Source organism: Lutjanus erythropterus, chromosome 24, assembly GCF_056507025.1.
Source record: "Lutjanus erythropterus isolate fLutEry1 chromosome 24, fLutEry1.hap2, whole genome shotgun sequence".
NCBI lineage: Eukaryota > Metazoa > Chordata > Actinopteri > Lutjaniformes > Lutjanidae > Lutjanus > Lutjanus erythropterus.
The window spans coordinates 13,755,972-13,774,169 of NC_139340.1; the positions used below are offsets into that span (position 1 = coordinate 13,755,972).

At 41.5% G+C, this 18,198-nt stretch overlaps 1 protein-coding gene across 1 annotated transcript; it reads left to right on the forward strand.

Annotated features, from left to right (window-relative positions):
* Positions 1 to 11,060: 11,060 nt before the first annotated feature.
* On the forward strand, positions 11,061 to 17,949 carry slitrk5 (SLIT and NTRK like family member 5). The gene is made up of 2 exons (XM_084713851.1): positions 11,061 to 11,859; positions 13,488 to 17,949. Exon 2 carries the CDS (start codon positions 13,546 to 13,548, stop codon positions 16,171 to 16,173), a length of 2,628 nt encoding a protein of 875 aa, XP_084569977.1. The 5' UTR covers positions 11,061 to 11,859; positions 13,488 to 13,545; the 3' UTR covers positions 16,174 to 17,949.
* The last annotated feature ends 249 nt before the right edge of the window (positions 17,950 to 18,198 follow it).

The window sequence follows — 18,198 nt, forward strand, 5'->3', positions numbered from 1 at the left end:
GGGGCCAAAGAAAACAGTTTTTGTTGTTTTACTGCCAGTCTAAAACTTTAATTTTAGCCATTTCTGTCGCATACGTGGCTGAAAAAGTGAATAGAACGTACAAAAGGGCAGAATAACACTGTAAGACACACACACACTTGTGCGGAGCAGTTTGTCCTACTGTGATGAGTCACGTCCAGTTTGTGGAGCAAAAGTGAGACAAACTGTTGCATCTCTGTCTGAAATTAACTTTAGATTGTTGTGGGCGAGTCTTACTCTCCACCACTTGTTCTCCATTACGTGGACAAATCGCCCCAGCCTTAATTAGGTTGTTAAAGAGCAGTATTTTACTTTCAGTTGAAGCAGATACTTGAGTTGGAGAATTGGAAACTTTTAGTTGACCTGCCTTACATTTCGATTGCATTAATGCCGTTTATTTGAAAGCAATCAGATTAATAAGTGCATCTGATTTAAAGCAATTGTGTTCTTGATTTGAAAAAACTTAATTAAATTGAAGTCAGTTGAACAAATCTCTTTTTGTCACCGTGGTAAAGCCGTCTTATGTGTTTTCTGCAGCTATCTTATCCAGGAAACTCCTGCAAAAGAGGTTTTAATTACACTGAAAGTTTTCTGCCAGTGTTCAGCGCTGCAGGAAGGATCTCGGCTCAAACCTGTGGGTGTGAACGTGGGTGAGTGGTTGTCCATCTCTTCGTGTCGGCCCCTGTGATTGACTGGCAGCCTGCCCAGGGCGTACCGGCCCCCTGTGACCTTCTGAAGAAAAAGCAAGTATAGCTAATGGACGGACGGATGAAAGATTTACTGGGTGGAGGAACAGTTTTGAAAAAAATGCTTGTTTGCTTTCTAGCAAATTGATGAGAGGAATGATACCACTCTCATGTCTGTACATTAAATATGAAGCTAAAACCAGCAGCTGATTAGCTTAGCTTAGCATAAAGAGTAGAAGCTCTCTTATTAAACATGTTAGGCCTGTATGCCCTTTGTTTAAAGGACCAGTGTGCATCTCGCCGCAAACACCTTGCCTCATCCTGCCCTTCTGTGCATAGGAAGAGATACTCAACTTGCAGTCTGAGTGGCCCTTCAACCATTTCCTAATTCACTATTTTTCCTAGAGTTCCCATTTTTCACACATTGGACCTTTAATCTGTACAAAAACATCAAGGCGTGGTTTTTATTAACTATTTATTTCCAGGATTCGTGGACCAAGAAATAGTTCCAGCGTGACACATGGGATTTCTTTGTTCTTGATCTGCTGCACCCGTCTTTAAGACTTTCCTGTGCATTCGGCCTTTGTGGAATTTGTTACCCGCTGATGTCTTGCCCTGGATGAAAGCAGCGAGCTCTTCCCTGACCCCGTTTACAACCTTACATAATGTGCCACGCAAGAAAATGAAAAGAAAAAGTGTCCGGACGACTTTAAACAGAGCAGGCAAACACGTTTTAAATAGCAGCTATGTGTCTGGATGTATTGGAAACAGGTTTTCCATCAAGTCTACAGCAGTAGTTTGAAAAACTCTGACTCCCAGCCCCTTTTTGGAGGTTATGTACGTTCAGGATTTGGAACCCCTATCAAGGCACAATCTGAAAATATTTTCCGTCCACATTAGAATTTCATTGCCGGGTTGCTTTCCCATCTTTATAGAGAACATTCTCACGGCGCAGCATGATACCCCAGGCTTTGCTGTGATTCAAATTTAATCCATATCCTCACCATTTACCTGGTGGCAGTGGTGGTATTTTCCCCTCTCGCCTTGTTTGTCATTGCAGCAACTTACAAATGACCCGCTCCCGTGTAGTTTTCTAAACACAACACCACTGTGCAGTCAGCAGAGGAGGGAAGTAACTAACTGTATTTATTTTTCTGACAACCTTTTGCTTTTTAAACACAAACATCTGTACTTTCTGCTCCGTACATCTGCAGGGGAATTATTGATCATCTTTATTTTGCATCATTTCTTGGTGTATCCATCAGTGCATGTCACACACAACAGACATAACAAGACGAAAACAACGCAAAAGCCGTAACAAAACAAGGATATAAAAGGCATAACAAAACAAAAAATATGTAAGTGTTCTTTGTTCCTTGTGGAACCAAACAATGAGGCACACATCTTAAAAGCACCAACATGGATTTATCTCTCTAATGATTGATTTCTGGACAGAATGTTTAACGGACAGATTGTTCAGTTAAACTTACCAAAGCATACTTTGTTGCCTGTGCATCAGGCCCTAAAGTGCTCTCATAACGTTAAAAGCCTTCATGCTCGCTGACTACAGTCAAATGAATGGACTTGACTTGGTTATGGTTCACTGCTTTTGTTCCTGTGCGCAGGGAGCTAATAAGTCAATCCCATCCACTCCCTGATACAGTGAGGATGCACTTATCGCGTTGTCAGCAGCTCGTTTCATTAAAGCCCCTGGTTAAGTTTGCATGTTACCGATTCAACATTTTTAAATTACCTCCGCCCGAGCCAAGCCGTGGCAAAAAAACAAAGGGAAGGGCTCCCAGCGCAACCCCTCGCCGTGCTTTGACCATCAATCACGGCTGTCAGAGCAGCTGTGCTCTCGCTCTTTGGTGGGAACTCACACCAGAGCTCTACATCATCCGGAGCGGTGATGAATGCGCAGGCTTTAGCTCCGGTGCTTTTGATTAGAGGCTGGGCCGTCGACAGGTAGCGTCGTGACAAAAGTAAAAGAACGCAATGGGTATCAAGTGTCATGAAAAAAAAACAAATAAAGTCATGCACGGTTGCTAGTATGTTTACTTATGGCTGTAAATGTATTTTACAATGATTAAAATGCCCCATTACATGAAATCATTGCTTCATTTATGTCTTGTTTTCGATGAGCTTGGCTTGTACAGAATCGATCTGTGGCTGCTACTGCACAATGCATGCTAGTTAGATTTCTGTCCAGCTTATAAAGATGCATCTGTATCTGTTAAACCAACAAAATCTGCCTCTGTATCTGTATCTATAGAAGAACAGAAGCTTATTAATAATAATAAATGCATTATTTTTTGCTTTCCCACATAATGCATGCCAGTTAGATTTCTGTCCAACTTGTCCAACTCATGATTTCAGCAAAAATAACCTTTACCATAATGACATCAAAGGTGCAGTGACTGCAGAAGCTCAGCGATCACCCAGCAGTCCACCTATCCAGGAGCTCAATGGCTTAGATGTCCAAAATCAATGAAAAGATTTGGTTTTTATTAGTCACATTTTCTACCATATAAGTTCCTTCTGTTATAGAATTAATGCTGTGTGGCTGATGAAAAGTTTTACGTCCATCATAAATATCCCAGTTGAAATAATGGACTTGTACTGGTATTTCATTTTTGTCAAAGGGTGCACGACAACTTTTAAGAACAAATATATTAAACCCTGGCAGTCTAAGTGTAGCTAATATATCAGTGACAGGAATTTGTATTGTGTATATTAAACACATTTTCTCTCCCCTTGTGTGTATGTCTTTGGAGGACATTTGACAACTGATTGGTGCTTAGATTTCTTTCTTTTTGGCTGTCAAATCAAAAAGTAGCCATGCTTTAGAGCATAGCACCCAATATTTACAACAATATAGACATCAAGACTTGAAACTACCAATAGAGAGCATAAAGGAAACTGTTTCCTAATGTAATAAATCAAGTGATAAGTAGGCTAAATTTCCCATAAGGTTAAATACAATCAGATTTCTTCTTGCAACCAGTGGACTTGCCCCCTTCTGGTCATTAGACAGAATGCACGTTTAAGGCACTTCTTCATTTTTGACTCTAGACATAGAGGCTCTGTCCTCTAGTCTATACGGTCGCCAAAGACATCATGATTTATCTTCTGGGAACCATTAACATTGCCATCCGTGAAGCTATACAGCTAGCATGGCTGAAAATACTGTATAATTTATGACCGGACAGATTATATCCTGTCTGCATCTGATAAATGTCTTAGAAATGGCTCGGAAAGCTGTTTGACTTGATTGCCCTTGCATTTTCAAGGGTGGCATTTTCTGAACAAGGTGTAAACATTGTTTTGTCGGCTAAATAAGAGCGTCTCATGGTGATCCTTGTTCAGCCGTGGTGAATGTTAATGACACTGTCTATTTACTCAGTTCCATCTGCACCTAACTAACACAAACTATTATTTCTGCTGCCATTAAAGGACTGTCTGTGGAATAAGTCACTGTTATAAGTCACTATTATGTATGAGTTGGCATTAGCAGTGCTAATATTTATATGTTTATGTTGAATACAGATGTCAAAATGAAATACAGCCAATAAGTGCTTATTGTATTTGCCTTTATGATGGTTGCAATGAATGTGGCACTGCCTGAATCAATTTAGTGGCATGATTGGTGGAGTGACACCAGCACAGACCAATAGAACGCTTTCACTTCTACATCCGATCCATCCTTGGTTGTCTCATTAGGCCTCATTCAATTACAAGGCCAAATAGGGCTCCCAGGGTTTAGTCATTGTTTATGTAAAGCAATTTCTCCCAGAGAAATGTTCTGTAATTCTTGTTATCACCAGAGGAGATGTGCCAGTCGGATTGCACTGTCAAACTAAAATTGTTTTCTAATTCTGTATTATCAGCATTTTGAATGGATCCTGGCCCCCAGGACCCCGCACTGGACCTAGCGGGTTATGACGGAAATTGCTAGCAGCACCGATTGGCCTCTGGACACACGAGCCAGATGAGACCTCACAAGTTAATCACAGCACAATGCATGTCGGGCTCTCTGCTGACAAAAGAATTTGCCTTCTATTATGGCACACGGTCAAAATTTTCAACACACCTCCTGCATGATGATAGGTCCAAATTATAAGATTTAGAAACAATATTAAGTAAAATTGTTGATGCAGCACCTTTAGATTTAAAGGTGCACTTTGTAAGAATTATAGTTTTGAGGAGAACCGGCATATATTTACTGTAATAAATCATAAAATAAGCATTTTGTGGCATCAGAAATTAAGGCTAAGTTGATGTTAGCTAACCTTGGGCCCATCCTGTTTCATATAATGCCATCAAATAAAGGACATAAACCCTTGATTCACAGCGTTGGAGTCAAAGCCTTGATCAGAGCTGCTATAAATCACTTCTGCACTGTATTCCCTATTGTTAAATTGTCCTCTGTCAGTCTCAGAGACTGGCTGTCTTCACAAGGAGGCTGCAGAGCCTGCGTCCGTTGCCCATCCACCTGACTCCGGTTCTGTACGCACCAACATTCCTTGCATTTTGCTGCAAACATATACAGTGTATTGTTACATAACGGCATGCCTATTGTTAACATCATTGAAAATCAGGTTCCAAGTCTGATAAGATTATGATTTTTTTTAAGCTGACCTCATGTAATTCATGGATAAAGCCCCATTAGAAGAAATCATGCATACTGAGGGCACATTTATCCACTTGTATTTACCACAAGCGCACTAAGCCCCGCGCTGAACCCTATTCATCAAGCAGAACTGTAAAATTAAATGTAATTTCTGGAAGATTTGTTCTAAATATACCATTGTCAAATAAATTACAAAAACAAGCAATGGTGTGGAGCTGTATTGTATATCCCCACTGAGATGTTTTCTTTTAGACACATTTCATTATTCCCCCTGCCCACTGCTTTTGGCTCACAGCCTGTCTACCAGAAGGCTTTTTCTGTGATATCAAAGACAACCGAGTCCACAACTCCCAACTTGGGCAAGACTGCCTTCAATACTAATTTCACATCAGCATGTTATTATATTAAGACTGACGTGGTTGTGTGTTGACGAAAGCTCGTGATCATGGTAAGGCATAATTAAAACAATAAAGAGGAAGTATTTTATCCTTTTCTCAAACTAAGTCTACGAAGTATTTAGCAGTATGTTATTTGTTGACAACGTGGCAATATTTTATCAATTAGAATTTACATGTAGGGGACACCTGGGAAGGTAGTAACGCTTTTTGTTTGAGTGCCTAAGTGTTCGTTTGTGCCAGATCTCTCAAACTTTCATACACGGTAGCCATATTTGTCTGCTGCAAACAAAACTCTCAAAACTTAGACATCTACCACACAATCGCAGATAATGTTAAATACAAAGAGTTCCACTGTCACAACCCGTCCCACTACAGGGGTGAGTTGTAACACCTGCTGGGGACAGATAAAACAATGACTGATTTGCTGAATTAAGATGCAACACAGTGAATGCCAGTCAAAAAATAATCTTTATGTTTTTAAAAAACCTGAAAATCAGGGTTGTTCGGTCGTAAAATCCACAATGTTGCTCACAGAGACATGACACTTCTCCTGTGGGCTCAAAAAGAAGATGGGAGTGTACGATGTTGACGACACTTGAGCACTTTTTCCTTTTAAAGTGACAATGTTATAACTAACCCAATGTTACAACTCTCCCCAGTCTTCCCTGGCCTATATATTCATGTCACCTGTCTTTTCCCTGACATAAATAAAGACATTTACACCATAAACTGATGCAGAAAAGACACAGATTGGTGTCACCAGGATGCAGGAAATGAAGGTTTTGATGCTCAGCGTTTCCTGAGGGAGGACCGCAAGACACACACTTAATTTGCATCCCCCCACAAAGTTGAAATAAAGCCTACGCCCTCGGTACTAACCCGGCTTTGAATAACTTTTCCAAAATTTTCAAAGCACATCATACTTTTCAATGTCAAAAGTGAACAAAAAGTTCACTCTTTATTACTGAAAAGCAGATTATGTGAAGACGGAGCTCCCTCTGTTTACAGCACCTGGACTAAACCTTTGTTCTGATTCACAGCGCCTGTCTGGCACAGTCACGCCAGCGGCTGCGGTGCCGACAGTGCCAAAACCACGCTAACGGGCCAGGAAATCTATGCCAAATTAAACACAAAATAATGCTGAAAGAACTTTAAAATATGAATGGATTTCAAGTACTTGACACAAGCTTAGGTACAGTGTGATTTACATGATTTAAGCTATTATGCTAATTGTGATTAGCGTGTATGAGAAAAATCGGTTGTTTTTTAAGCATCTTCTCGACAGAAAAATGCTTGCTGAGTTTTCAGCGTCAGGCGAGAACAAGGTGTTTCTTCTTAATTCCTGAAAAGCAGATTATGTGACGGGGATCACTCTAATTGAAGTACCTAGGCTAAACCTTTGTTCTGATTCATAGTGCCTGTCTGGCGCAGACACACCAGCGGTTGTGGTGCCAGCAGTGCCAAAACCAAGCCAACGGGCTGGCAAATTTATGCCAAATTAAGTACAGAGCTAAAATAACTTGAAAAATTGAATGGGTTTCTAATGTTAGGTACAGTATGATTTGCATTAGGGGAGATCGGGGTTGGTTCTAACACTGTCCAATTGACCAATGTATTTTTTTTTTTTGTGAGCTTGCATGAGAAGTTGCACCGTCTTTTATATTTCCCATGCTGGCAAAGTGCTGTTAGCCAGTTTAAAAGAGGCAGAGGAGAATTTTCTTTTTAATTATTTCTTTTCTTTTTTTTTTGATGGTATATTTTGTGATTATTACGGAGGAAAAACTACTGCTTATGTCCACAGGGGCCTCCAAAAGCAACGCAATATTAAAGTTCCTTGTAGTAGCTTTAAATTGTTCACTTTATTGAAAAAAAGCATGAACATTTTTGAATAAAGTGTCTTTATAAATTGGATAGTGTGGATCTTCATTCAGCAGATGACCTCTCAGTGTTATATCCATCCCCAGCCAGTGTTACAGCTCCCCCAAGTGGTGGGGTAGGTTCTTATAATGGAACTTATCCTGTTTGAAATTAACTCACATGATCTTTGATTGTGTAACTGACATCCAAGTGAGAACTAATATGGGTAGCATGTATCAAAGTTTGAAGGATCCAGCACAAACAACCACCGAGTTACTCACGCTCAAACAAAAACTACCATCCCACGTCTCCCGGACTTAATAGCTATTATGCTAATGGTGATGTTCTTATGAGGAAAAAAATCTTTCATAACATGCTTAAAAGCAACATCAAGTCAGGTTCATGCAAAAGATGCAAAAGATGCATGTTAAACTCACCATGGTGTGAACTTCCATTTGCATTTAATTACTTAATGATTTGTCGCAGACCTGATTATAATATTATGTGTTTTATGCAGCTGATCTATGATAATAGCTTCCATGTTTTCCATGAACCCATTAGCCTTTGTGACGAGGAGATTCATGTTCATGCACACGCACAAAAACACTGAAACATTCCCAGACACACACCAGCGTGCAGGCAAACTTTGATACAACAAAGTTATATCTATAAAACTTGAGCAAACATCATCATCCAGGCGCTACTTTATCAAGGGTATCTACCTCCCCCATCAGCAGTACACAAAGTCGTTTAAGGCAAAAAAAAAAAAATGATTTAGGACGGCAGCTCTCCTCTCTTTGATGCCACGATGCCTCTCAGGGGAGCCAGCCACAGTCCCTTCCAGAGGGAGGGAGCGAACACTCTGCTGCATTAGTTTCTCCATTGCTGTATTCCAGCCGGAGTTCCACAGATACCGATTTGTCCATCCCCACAGGATAGACCACTGTTAATACGATTACAGAGCTAGAGACTTTAAGATAATTCAATGCATCTCCACGGCTAATTTCAGTAAGGTGGCATGGATGCCACATCCGCTTATTGTCGCTGCTCGCATGCTAAAGAGAGCATAAGAGTTGACTTATTACCACACAATACTGACTAAGTGGGAAATCTCTTTGGACATGGCGGCCCACCATATGCTAGATTTAATTCGATTTTCTGTTTGAGGCTTTAGTTAAGTGCTTCTAAAGTTTCTTGTCCCACAGCAAGAGGGTAAGAGGGCAGCTGTGGCTTTGACTTGATTTGCTCTTTCAACAAGGGGCAAATAAGCCACGATTTGGTAAAATACAGAGTGCTTACTGCAACATGGCAGCATTAGTAGGCTCGAGTATTTGGTGCAAAACTGGATTAAGCCTAATCCTACAGTACATTCATTTCTTTCAATGCAGATCTCTTGTAAATTTGTGTTTTCTGGGACTATAGGCTTAATCCGTGGAGTTGGAAGCATCCATAAAGAGATTCGAGGTGTACGAATGAATGTTTGCTTGACCCTGTTTGTCCGACGCAGCTTTAATACTCACTCTACGAAGATATACATAGATTTAAAGGTTATCTTTGTGAGGAATATGTCGCATTATGGGCGGATACAGACTGGGCCTGTCAATCCAGGGGATCTAAATGAAGAAAAAAAAAAATCTCTCGTTCCAGAAAATCACATTGTTAAAGCGTCACCTCACAGTGAAGGAGGTTTTAAACAATGTGCTGCTAATAAGCAAATGTATTCCAGCAGTGCCTGATGCTCTGCAAACATTTGAAGGCTGCACTGTAAAAAGAATTTGTTTTAACTTAAATCAGTCTTGGGGCTGCCTCAAAATTGTGTTTATTATTATTATAAATTATTATTTAAAATTATTGTTTGGTGTTTTTATTAATTCAGCTGTACTTGATAAAACATGTTCCATAAGCTTAAGTTTCAGGGAAGTACGCCAATATGTTGACCATGTTATTTGTTTTAACAAACAAAAGTTAGTTTCTGATTTTTTGCAGTGTATCTTCCCAAACTGAATTATAACATGATGAATCCAGGATGAGTGTCAGGCCAGTATCTGCTTCTCGCTTCTCTCCAAGGAAATCAAAAGCTTCACTGAGAAGCATTATAATAATCACAGGAAAAAGCTTGACATGCCTGGTATTAAATTTTTTTCAAAACAAATTTGCTAGTGAAATAAATTTGATATGAATTCAATTGTACTAAAACATGTTCAATTAGCTTAAGTTTGAACTCTCAAACAATGCATGCTGGGAAGCATGCCATTACACAGTGAACTCATCTGTTCAAGTCAAAAGCCTTGAAGTTAGAAGGACCATCATTCAACAGTTCTGACTTAGCTTGAGTGAATAAAACTTGGATATTTACATTGAGTTAATAAGAAAAGATTAGTTGATTCCACTAAATGTTTGAGTGTCAGGCCAGTTTCAGCTTTGCACTTCTCTCCAAGAAATCAAAAGGTTCACTGAGAAGAATCTAAAGTATTATAATATTAAAATAAGAATAAAAGAAAATGTTTGACATGTCCAGTTGTATTTTTTTTCTTCATAAGAAGTTTCTTTATGTTTCTATTGACATAAATTTGATATTAATTTAGTTATACATGAGGAAACATGTTCAATCAGCTTAAGCTCTCAAAGAATGCATGCTGGGAAGTCTGCTAATATGCTAATCATGTTTCTTACTCATGAATTGATTGAAATCTGTGCAGTGCATTCATCAAACTCATCTTTTCAAGTCAAACAACTTTAATTAAGAGATGCTTATAAGTTCTGTGGTGCTATTAAAATAAAATAAATACATTTTTAAGTTAAATTAGCTTGAATAAATAAAGTGTGTGCATTTATGTTAATTCAGCTCAGCAGTTCAAATCAAAGGACATCAAGTCAGAAGAAGTTCTGACAACAAATACTGAGAATTTTAAGTTGATTTCGCGTGAATGACTTAAACTTGCATATTTATGTGAAGCTGATGAGAAAAGAGAAGTTGATTTTACTAAATCCTGGGATGTGTGTTTTTGCAGTGTAACTTTCCAGACTGAATAATGACATGATGAATCCAGGATGAGTGTCAGGCCAGTATCAGCTTCTCACTTCTCTCCAAGGAAATCAAAAGCTTCGCTGAGAAGAATCCAAAGTAATATGGCATTATAATAATAAAAGAAAGAAGAAAAAAAAGCTGGACGTGTCCGGTTGAGGCTTTCAAAAGCATGGAAATAAGACGCCCGGCATGGGCAGAAAATAGCTAAAGCTGTGAGTGACAAATCAAATGGCTGTTGCTGGTTGAATTAAAATACACTGAAGTGCAGCCTGGAAAACGCAAGCCTGCCAAGATGCCTTTTTCATCATTGTGCTGCCCTCTACGGGTCTTCTTCCAGCCTCCCTCTTCTCCTCACCACTCCCCCGCTCCCTCCTCCTCCACCACCACCTCCTCCTCCTCCTCTACATTACCATAGCCCCTTAAAGAGTATTGCACGCATTAAATTGCTTTTCATTTCCGCGCTGTGACAGTCCTGAGATTGGGGGATTTATGCATTTTTACGAGTGATTTCGGCTGTCATACTATGGTAATTGTTTCATAATATGTGCATGGCTGTAGGGGATGCGCCGGTTTGCACCAACCAAGATCAAGTTCCACTAGTTGAAACGCTGGTGGGGAGATAAAGCGTGTGTATATACATACATCGGATATCTTATGACCGATGCGGGACTGGAGACAAGGGGGGTCGGATTCTCCTGCATCCGAGGAACATATCCACTCATCGGTCGATTTTGGACGCTCTGGCAATTGAAATAAAAGAGACCTTGGGCAGCAGATCTATACATAAACTGGTACAAGCCGCACCACTGGCAGCAGACAAGGGGAATCGTGCCTCCGCTTCGTCAGTGCGCATGGATGAAAGTCACAGTTAAAATGCATGCGGCAAGTAGTCTTGTCTGATGTGGGATTACCGAGTTTTTATTCGCCCCCTTTTCTCCACCATGTTCGAACTTTGGTTCTGGCTCTTTTTCCGAGATGATGCTGCTCATTTCTGCTGGAAGAAGACAGGATCCCGCTTTGCCGCGCTGGCTGTCACGTTATTGGCCTGAATGAGACTGTATATGTGCTCTTCGATGCCTGCTTTATGGAGCTAAACACCGAGACTTGACTTTGTGAGGATTTTTTTTTCTCCCCCTTTTTGACAGAAGGGCGGACGGTGAAATCCATGTTTTCAGTGAGGCTGGAGGAAAAAGAAGGGGCACAGCCGTGATTTTTCGGGATGCTTTGGCGTGGATCAGAACGGTAAGAAGACAATGATGTTTTTTCTCTATCTCTTTACTGCTCGGTTGCGCTGCTGAGGCGTTATACAGTATGCTTTAACATTTTTTTTTGGAGGTGGGGGGGATCTGTCCGTGGTGCTGAAATCTCTGCTCCCCCTCATCCTCAGTTGCATTGCTGAAGTTGATCCGGATTTAAGATGCTGTTAAGCAAGGTGTCTGCGGCTGGCTGCTATGGCAATAACAAGCATAGAGCCTGCTGCGTTTTTATGCTCACATATATCATCACAGTTTTATTCCTTCCAAATAACAGCACCCGGTCAAGATAGAAGAAGACACAGGCTTTCAAGTTATCTATATTATATCCAGGGGCGATCTAGTGGAAATGGCAATAAACTCAAATGTAAGGAGGGAAGAAAAACGAATGAGATGTTAAAAATGCGCATATTTTTGGGGAGATTTACTGGCTCGATGTGTAGGCTTTTGTGTTCTTTTAAGGAGCGCACACAAACCAAATGTGTGTGTGTGTGTGTGTGTGTGTGTGTGTGTGTGTGTGTGTGTGTGTGCGAGAGAGAGGGAGAGGGAGATTGAGAGGGAGAATCTGTAACCTTCTATATAGCAGATGCCATACAGAATACTTGATTAAAGAATTATTTACTCCCCCCACCACCAACGTCCAAAAAAAATGCAATTTCGATCAGAGATCCGCCATGAGATCGACAACGCTCGCTCGTTCGCCTTTGATCAACTCCTCTCGTTTCTTTTTTTCGCCCGTGGGCAGAAGAAGGGCTGCGACTGTCGCCTTGTAGGCTGATTTTCACATTTTTTTTCACCGCAGGCCGGATTTTTTTTCTAAAGATGAACAGTGGCTGGATTCGTTTATGAGCCGGCGTTTTTTTTTTCTGTAAACCAAGGATTTCAAATCATAGCTGAATATACCCCCCCCTCTTCGTCCTCATGTTGTTTGCACGGAGGTGGAGAGAAGGGATCCGACAGTTTCCCCAAGTCGTCGGGTATGTGGGGTGAGTGGGAATATTTATGTTCAGGAGATATAAGGAGTTAGGATTTCGGTGAGTTTTGTGCGCAATGACTGAATCCAAAAAAAAAAAAACGCAAAATGCCAAATCATCCATCACTTAAAACGATCCGGCTTGAGATATTTTGACAGTGATGCTGTTTTTTTTAACGTGAAAATGCTCAAGGGATTGAATTAGTAAATGACCAGATCTATCAGTCTGCACACGGTGGATGGCGAAGGCTTTTTTTTTTCTCTCCTCCCAAGATGGATTGGAATTCAGGCGAGCTATCAAAAATGCGCAGTGGCCATCCACCGCGGATAGTTGTGTTATCAACTTGATTGTGCATTAGCGTTTTAAGTGTGCTTTTATTAAATATTCATCCCAGACGCTTGTTTCCTCACAGCCTCAAAAGCAAAAATGATGCCGACAGACGTAACACATCTGCATAATGAACAAACATTAATAGGCCTACTTGTCTTTGCCTGTGTGTGCTTGTTATGAATGTCTTATACTTGTTCACCAGGGGGGTTCAGTAGGCTCTTTGAGGAGTCAAATGCTGTGTATGAATTTTGTCATATATGTCTTTTCCTTGCTATATAAAACAGAACCCATCCTTTTCTTTTCCTCCTTATAGATGACACCTCATACTGGTACCGCACTTGAGTGAGCTGGGGCATCCTCTCCCAGGAAAAATGCATATCTGGATCCTAAAAATAATCCTTCTGATTGCATCATCTCTGAGGCTGGTCGAGATGTATGACAATTATGGGGAGATCTGTCGAAACCTGTGCACGTGCGAGGAGAAGGAAGGGATCCTGACGGTGAGCTGCGAGAACCGGGGGATCATCCGGCTGACGGAGGTCAGCCCGGTCCATTTCTCCATGTACCACCTCCTGCTGACGGGGAACCTCCTGAAGAAGCTGTCAGTCAATGATTTCATCAACTACACCGGGGTGACCATCCTGCACTTGGGGAACAATGATATCTCGGAGATAGAGTCAGGTGCCTTCAACGGACTCCAGGGATTAAAAAGGTTGCACCTGAACAACAACAAGATCGAAGTTCTGCGGGATGACACCTTTGCAGGACTGGAGAGTTTGGAATACCTACAGATTGATTATAATTACATCACCAACATAGAGCCCAGCGCCTTGAGCAAACTCCACCAACTGACGGTGATGATTTTGAACGACAACCTGCTCTCCGCCTTGCCCCCGAACATCTTCCGGAATGTCCCCCTTACGCACTTGGACTTGAGGGGGAACCGGTTAAAAATGTTCCCCTACATCGGCCTCTTGGAGCACATGGACAAAGTTGTGGAATTACAACTCGAGGAGAACCCGTGGAATTGCTCCTGCGAGCTCATTGCTCTGAAGGCTTGGCTGGAGAGTATAGCCTACACGGCTCTGGTGGGGGAGGTGGTGTGTGAGACGCCATTCAGGCTCCACGGGAGGGACCTGGATGAGGTGTCCAAGCAGGAACTCTGCCCGAGAAGACCCATCGAAGACACGGTCAGGCCTGCGCCGCCTAGCAGCACTAATGGATATTATCAGACCACACCTGCTGCTGTCACGGCCTCCGCCACCTCCTCGGCTGTTTTTAGGTCCTCTTCTAGGCCTACCAAGGGCACACGCCAATTTAACAGAACTAGGACAAAGCCCACCTCCCGATTTCCAGGCGCTAACCCTTACAACTATGGCCCCATCATTGCTTTTCAGACCAAATCTCCTGTGCCTTTGGACTGTCCCACTGACTGCACGTGCAACCTGCAGATATCTGAAATCGGGTTAAATGTCAACTGTCAAGAGAGAAAGATTGAAAGCATTTCTGATCTAAAACCCAAGCCATACAATCCTAAAAAGATGTATCTCACTGGAAATTACATCCCTGTGGTACGGAGATCCGATTTTGTCGATGCCACCGGATTGGATTTGCTTCACTTGGGAAACAACAGGATAAGTCTCATCCACGACCGGGCTTTTGGGGATTTAACCAACCTGCGTAGGTTGTATTTAAATGGTAATCTCATGGACAGGCTTACAGGAGAGATGTTTTTTGGGTTGCAGAACTTGCAATTTCTTTATTTAGAGTACAACAACATCAAGGAGGTTGATGCGGGCACTTTCCGCTACCTCCCTAATCTCCAGCTGCTTTTCCTCAACAATAACCTCCTGAAAACCTTACCTGTGGGCATCTTTTCCAGCCTCTCCCTGTCTAGGCTTAATCTGCGCAACAACCACTTCCAAAACCTGCCTGTGAGTGGTGTTTTAGACCAGCTGAAGCTGCTGGTGCAGATAGATCTGTTTGAAAACCCCTGGGACTGCACCTGCGACATAGTGGGGATGAAGATATGGCTCGAGCAGCTCAGTGCGGGCACTGTGGTCAATGAGGTGGTGTGTAAGATGCCCAAACGGCACACAGGCATGGACCTGCGCTCCATCCAGTCAGAGCAGCTCTGCCCAGACTACTCTGATGCCTACGTCTCACCGACCACCCCTACAGACGAGCCCATGGACGACCGGGTCGTCACAACGGACGCCCCGCAGAAATTCAACACCCCCAGCAGCACCGTCCCCCTCTCTGTCCTCATCCTCAGCCTCCTGCTTGTTTTTATCCTGTCTGTCTTTGTGGCTGCTGGGCTGTTTGTAGTAGTGATGAAAAAGCGCAAAAAATCACAGAGCGACCGCACTAGCACCAACAATTCAGACGTCAGCTCTTTCAACTTGCAGTACAGCCTCTACAGCAACAGATCCGGCCCAAAAGTGAAGGCCCCGGCCGGTCACGTCTATGAGTATATCCCCCACCCCATGGGCCACATGTGCAAAAACCCCATTTACAGGTCACGGGAGGGAAACACGGTGGAGGATTACCGTGACCTCCATGAGCTCAAGGTCACGTACAGGAGTACCCCAGACGAGGAGAGGGATAGCAGTACGATGAGGAGCCCTACATACAGCGTTAGCACCATCGAACCACGCGAGAACCCCTCCCCTGTCCAGGATGCAGATCATTTCTTCAGAGGCATCCTCGAGCCCGACAAGCAGCCCCCACATCAGTCCATTGCGTCCATCCCAGCAGGTGCCAATTTAGAGTACAAGTACACAGGGCCTGTGTCGTACACGTACAACCCAAATTTTGATGTCAGACGTCAGTTCTTGCACCCGGAGAGGATAAGAGAAACAGTGCTCTATGGCACAGCACCCAGTACTGTTTATGTCGAGCCCAACAGGAATGAGTATTTGGAGCTAAAAGCTAAACTTCAGTCTGAGCCCGATTACCTCGAAGTTCTTGAGAAACAGACCACCTTTAGCCAGTTCTGAGCAACAGAATCATTAATGTAATGAAGCATTTTCTCTCTTGACCTTCCTTGCAACGGTGGCTCAGTTCATAAGGGTGCCTTGGCACGACACAAACAAGCAAAAGAAAAAGGAGTTTAAAAAAAACGGGGTGTGCCGAACAATCTTATTCTTATTTCTGAAACATGACATTACAGGAATGGATACAGCTTTCTGAAACACGGATGAACAAAATTGCTCTACTTAACTGATGATGCAAAATCTATTTTTCTATGGTGAAGATCGAATAACACACAAAATGTAAGTGTACAGGTAAATCTTACCCAACTTCATTTTCAGGAATATAACCATATACATAAGGTATATTGTGAATCAGAAAAAAAATGTTTATAAAAATCACTCCTCCTGGACAAAAACACTGTACAGCAGATCATCAAAACTGTGTAGGACTATTTTCTGCTGTAGTCTGTAAGTAAGTATTTATTGATATAATCTGCCATGTCTTTTCAAAACTTTTGATTCTACATCAATATTACCTGTGTCATCATACTCCATGATCCTCTGGAAAAAAAAGGCTTATGTTTGTAGTTTCATTTACTGTAGCTCTGCATTGTAAAAGTGGCTTTTTTTGAAAGTGGCACACCCCCAAAATGTTCAAAAAAAGACTGCGTCATTTGAAGAAGATGAAAAAAAAAAGTGTCTTTGTATGCTTTCTGCACTTTTTGGAATTGGAAGGCGAGTTAGCCTTCAATGAGCTCTCATAAAGGAGATTATTATATTAAAAATGAATATGGGTATTCATTCTTAATATGTAGAATTGATATGTTATCAAAACAAAAATTCATAAATGATATTTGAAGTATTAATTATGTTGTGTAATACTGATATTTTAATCAATGTAACACCTATTTTTATACAAGCATTCGCAGATTCTCTATCCCTTATCAATTTTATTTGTTTTGATTGCTTTGCACTTAATGCACTATATTGACCAAACTATGTTATTGTCATCAAATAAACATGATGTCAGGTTCATATAATGTGCTCATGAGGAAACTTAAGACTGGTTGGTGGTCATATGAGGGAGGCCATTTTGGGTTTGGCCCAGTTTCTGACTTTCACATTCAGACAGTGGATGAAATTATGAATCAAAAACAGTGTGAATTATGGAATTGGAGAGCTTGAAAAGAGTGTTAAGTTATTTTATTTTGTAATCAAATCTCTATACATTGACTAATAAGAACTGACTGTTGTGGACTCAGTTAAAGACGATAAGGATACAGTATATACGCCTCAGTCGAAGGGGCAGCTAGTGACTCAGTGCGGATTAGAATCAATGGGTTTCAATCAATGAGCATTATCTGAGGCCATCCCTTCGCAATTATGCCATGACAACAGCATCCACATCGCCGCCTGGCAGGCGATGACTTGGTCATTTAAATAAACATCATTGGAGCTGACTTCCTGTTTTAGCAATCTGACAAAGTCAATGGATGTAAACTTTGACACTGATTGAGACGTACAGCTGCTGGATTCAGGGTTTGGCGTCTCAACCATTTCTAATTATGTCTTTTTGAATTGGTTGGTCACATAAATGAACATCTTTCAGAAATATGTTGAAAATGCTGCTTGGTTTGAATCTTTTAAGCTTTTGTTTTGTTTTTTTTGTTAAAGTCCAACTGAAATCACATTCAGTCATTCCTTTTTTTGTAGTTAAAAATGTGTTTTTGAAATGTATTGTTAATATTTTTTTGTTATTAAAAAAAGGAAGAAAATAAGGTCTTTGGGGAAAAATATCTGGAATGCTCTTTTTCATGTAAGCCAGCTGGAGGGGTGTGTCCGCGTTTGATTGACAGCAGCTTGCAGGCTGAGGCCTTGCAGGGAACAACAGACGAGGCAAACAAACTTGGGTTGTAGCTTACATGTTATGGTTTGAAAGTGTGTTCTGAGCTGTATTTAAGAGTAAAGACCAAGTAGCAATTGCAGGTGTGTCTAAATGCTGCTGAGTGTGCTGCAGATGAGCAACTAATTAGCTATCTAGCGTGCAAT